The 4,686-nt window shown below is 25.5% G+C and overlaps 1 protein-coding gene across 1 annotated transcript; it reads right to left on the reverse strand.

Annotated features, from left to right (window-relative positions):
* Positions 1-837: 837 nt before the first annotated feature.
* LOC107162831 (uncharacterized) lies at positions 838-4,286 on the reverse strand. The gene is made up of 10 exons (XM_089226985.1): positions 4,267-4,286; positions 3,970-4,150; positions 3,663-3,859; positions 3,508-3,608; positions 3,295-3,451; positions 2,769-2,944; positions 2,353-2,549; positions 2,207-2,296; positions 1,976-2,145; positions 838-970 (listed from the first exon to the last, which is right to left on the reverse strand). The coding sequence occupies exons 1-10, from the start codon at positions 4,284-4,286 to the stop codon at positions 838-840; spliced, it is 1,422 nt and encodes a 473-aa protein (XP_089083111.1).
* Positions 4,287-4,686: the final 400 nt, after the last annotated feature.

Genomic DNA, 4,686 nt, shown 5'->3' on the forward strand with positions numbered 1-4,686 from the left:
CCATAAAATTTTAACTGCAGGCACATGTCCTTGTTATTAACTTACTTAAATTATTGTATGTATTATTAAAGTCACTTATACAGAGTAGTTTCGCAGTTATAATAAAACGTTGAAAAATTGAATTCAACAAAATTTGAGAATAAAATATAATATAATATTCATAATGATAAAATATTTATTTAAATTACTTACTTATGTATTATTTGATGATGAACCAATTTTACTCTGAAATTATGTTCTTTAATTTTTGACATTACCGAAGATGAAATGCACAATTTTTTCATAAATTATACCTATCTACCTTTAAAAAGAATAATATTCTTCTAAATTTAACTAACTATAACTGTCTTGGATGTTTTATGTATTTTACAGTAATTTGTTATGTTTTCACTTATAACGAAGATTGCAGACCATATACTTGTTTTATACTATGGTCTAGCTACTTGTCTATTCTTATATTCTGTCACTTTATTCTCATTTGTGCTTACGTAATATTCACATGGTAATCACTACATTTATGAAAAATTAATTATATTAACATACATTATAACTCATACATTAAATCGTAGAATTACGTAGACACATCATTCAACTTTTCTACAACACATAAAATATGACTCGATATTTCAATAAAAATATAAATCAATGAACATGATACATAAAATGTACGTGTCTGTATGAATATTACCGTAGTAAAAAAATACTAAATTAGCTCACCAATAAAGTACAATCTGACTTTCAACTTTTCCATGCTAACTCTTATAAGAAGTACTTGTCAAATATTCATCACGGATTCGCGGTGGCTCTAGATTATGGAAAGTAAAATGCACTACTTAATCAAGAAACATTCTGTATTCCTCTTCTTGATACTCCAACATGACGTTTTGTAATATCTGATGTGGAAAATTGTGAAGTATATCCATATATTATACTACGGAACACTTTCTCTCCAAACCAATCCAAAAATGATCTAAGAATCGATCAGTTCTTAAAATGATCGAACTTCTCTGTGCGAAATTGTATTTCTCTAAACAAAACAAAAGTAATTATCAAAAATCTTCCTAATAAAAAAACTCCTAGCCATGGCTGAATTATAAATCTCTGTTTAAAATGTATCAAATAAATCAATCTTGTTTATGACTTCTCTATTCATCATTTTACTTTGACTAGCTTATATTCTACACAACTAAAAAAAAATAATTACAAATCTCATAAAAAATCTCATAAAAAATCCTGGGAAGAACAGTTGAAGTCAAACCTGGAAAGCTATATGTATACAATTTAGTCTATTAAAATCACTTTTGAACATTTTTGAAAAAGTTATACAGGTACTCGATATCGCTAAATTACCTAGATTGCACAAATGTGATTTCAAAATTTCAATTTAATTTTAAAACACACCATTCCACATTCAACAACTTCTGCATTTCACCGGACATTAAGTAACTCATTCAAAAATCACTATCACACAGTTACCGTTTTTATTCATATTTCCAATAATGATAACTAATACGTTATAGTATACCTAACCCACATGAATTAATTTCTTAAGAATTATTCTAAAATTTAGTATTAAATATTTTATAGAGTATTAAGCCTCTCTAACCTTAGTAAGTACTCCGTTATAAGTTACATTATAATCGCACTTAGTAATGTCAAAATATGCATTTTATTATTACTATATTTGATGTAAATATATATGCATGAATATTATCAGTAAATATATCAGCTGATAATTAAGAGGTGATAATTAAATATCTTATTACTTAACATTTTTAAGTGTATTATTTTAACTCTTCAGTAAAAACCAAATTAATAAGAAACAATTCTAATATTAATTATTTATAATACATTAATTTATCTATAATCTTAAAATGTATTCGTAGCTCATAAGCGTGAAAACAAATACAAAATATAATAATAGGTAATCGAATAAACACCAATAATTTGTATATAATTGTAGTAATTGAGTCACAACATATTTATTATGTCATTAGCTATTAATACTTTGAAAAGATTTAGTCTCTTTTCTAAACGATTTTTAACTATAATTATTTTGACACCATTAATGAATCTGTTGTATATTTGATATCGTATACACCAGTTATCATCGAGATTTGGATCAAAATCGAATTCATTTGTATCCTAAAAAAATAATTATGTACAGCACATATTAAAGAAATTTGATATCATTTTTACGACTTACAATATAATTTGTTCGAATGCTTCTTTCACGAAATCCCAATGGTTTAAATTGGTTACCAAGTGATATGACTTTATATGAATACAATTTGTCCTATGTTTTATATTTATTTATTTTGTAAGTGAATTCCTATAATTTATTCATCTTACCTTGTAAGTTTCCCATTCAGTTATTCGCTTGTCGTAAACAGATTTTTGCTGTTCGTAGTTGCTGTTTAGTTCATTTCGAGATATTTCAAAGCAATCTTTCTTATGTTCATCGTCGAAACGTTTTGCACTTACCATAAAATCGCTGTAGTATTTTACGTACGTATCTCGATATACTTTGTCTAACTCGCCAAAAGGATCTAGATATCGTAATAAATATTTCAATAACTTATAGTAGATAATTATTATATAATCTATAAAATGTATTAGATTTTTAATCATGGCTGTATCATATTATGTTCGTTTAAGCAAACTACGTACATGTCATAGTTATAGCCTATACATAGACTACCTATTTGTCAAAACTATACAATTTTAATATTAGAACATTTAAATTCCAATATGTTATTGATACTAACTAAGCCATTTATACGAGTCGTCTTCCAATATAGATGGTTTATCATTCAACATTTTATTCAGTGTCAGACGGTTAAAAACCTTAATATCCTTTTCTGCCTTGTCTGAATGTGTTTTATGAAACAAATGTAAATGTTTTTCTTTTTTAATTGTTTCATCCATTTTTATATTTGTAATACTAGAAAATGCATTAAATTTATATAATGGTAATAAACTAATAAACAAAAGTAACGTCCGGATATAATAGTCTTATTAAAGAAATAATTAACATAAGAATTTTCAGCTGGTTTCGTTTTACGCGTTTTTTGCAACTTGCGTATTTATATTAAAATAGTTATACCTATTTTTACAATTACCATGACTAATGTTAATTTATCTATTTTAAATGTTTTACGTGAATTTGATTATACTTAATATATCTTGATTTCAACACAAAACGTGTTACAAGTGTTTAAATTAATGTTACATTTGTATTCTCAAAAAGTGTAATCAATCTTTTTATCTAGACTTATTATTCGAATGAATTACCAGAAAGTCTTAGGTTTTGTAACTGCAGTCAAAGTAATAACTTGTGGTTTTTGATTAAATTCCGTGAGGTACAGTACTAAATCAATACACAAAGTAATATACGATTGAGGCGTGTAAACGATTGTGACGTTTGTTGGATAATCACAAAATACTTCACCTGAAAAAAATCAATTTTTATTCAAACAATCTCTTGTACGACTATTTGAAACGAACCACAAGTCGGATTTACACATAAGCTCTTTAAACCGTGTGGGATAAATATGCGAAACTGATAAGGTTTTGATTTAGGAGCCAGACTCAACTTCCTCGTAACGCTAAAAAATAACATTTTATAGATACTACATGAAAATTTACCATACTATACTAACCTCATTCCTATATTTACGTTTCCAAAATCAATGGTCTTTGGAAAACAGGAACTCATTTTTGGAATTGCCCGTAATTCTATAGCAAAGTCTCCTTGACCAGTAGGATTTTTTAAATGTAAAAAGCTTTTGAACTCTTTATTTAAATAAGTTATGAAAGTAAACTGCAAATTCCAAGATCTTTTGGGAAGAATTGACACCTTAAAAAATGTATTTTCTGTCAAATTAAATTGAATGTTATACACTTATACAGTAACCAAGACATAGGATAGGTATATTTGATTACATTAAAAAAATGTACATAACTCACGGTAGTTAGATTGGGGAATTTGAATATTTTATAATTCAAAGGTTTTATTTTAATGGTTTGTGGCAAATCAGTCATGTTCAATAATTTTATTGTTTGCATATATGTATGACCAAGCTTAAAATATATGATACATTTCTTCGGACTGATACATATCGATCCATTCGTCAACTGTTCTACACAAACCAAATGAAAAAATAATTAAAATATTATTTAAAAACGTTTATCATACGTATGAATTAAAAATATGTATAATACTTCGTGTTACCGTGTTCACTATTGGTGAGTACTTTCTTCTTACTAGCTTGAATATTATTCATCATTATAGATCCCTGAAAACTAAATGCTATATTTTCACAATATATTAACTTTTAATAAGATGTCTATGGAAACGTAAAACAAATTTGTTATTTATAAAAATAAATATATTTATTTAAAACATGATTTATCAAAAATTGGTTTTTTAATCTGTTATTAATACAATTTAAAAAAAAACTAAATTCTATATAATATCAAATAAAATATATATAATACCTATGCATATTCTTTTTCTCATAAAATATATTATTATGATAATTACATACTTGAATATAATCAAGTATTAACACATTATTAATAAAAACCAATTAACTATAAATATAAGAACTATCATCATTGTATAATGCAATTAAATATTATTATAATGTATAATTTTCAAAAATTCGTTTTAATCGAATGACT

This window comes from Diuraphis noxia, unplaced genomic scaffold, assembly GCF_037042655.1.
Source record: "Diuraphis noxia isolate RWA-SAM2 unplaced genomic scaffold, SU_Dnox_SAM2 contig0004, whole genome shotgun sequence".
Taxonomy (NCBI): Eukaryota; Metazoa; Arthropoda; class Insecta; order Hemiptera; family Aphididae; genus Diuraphis; species Diuraphis noxia.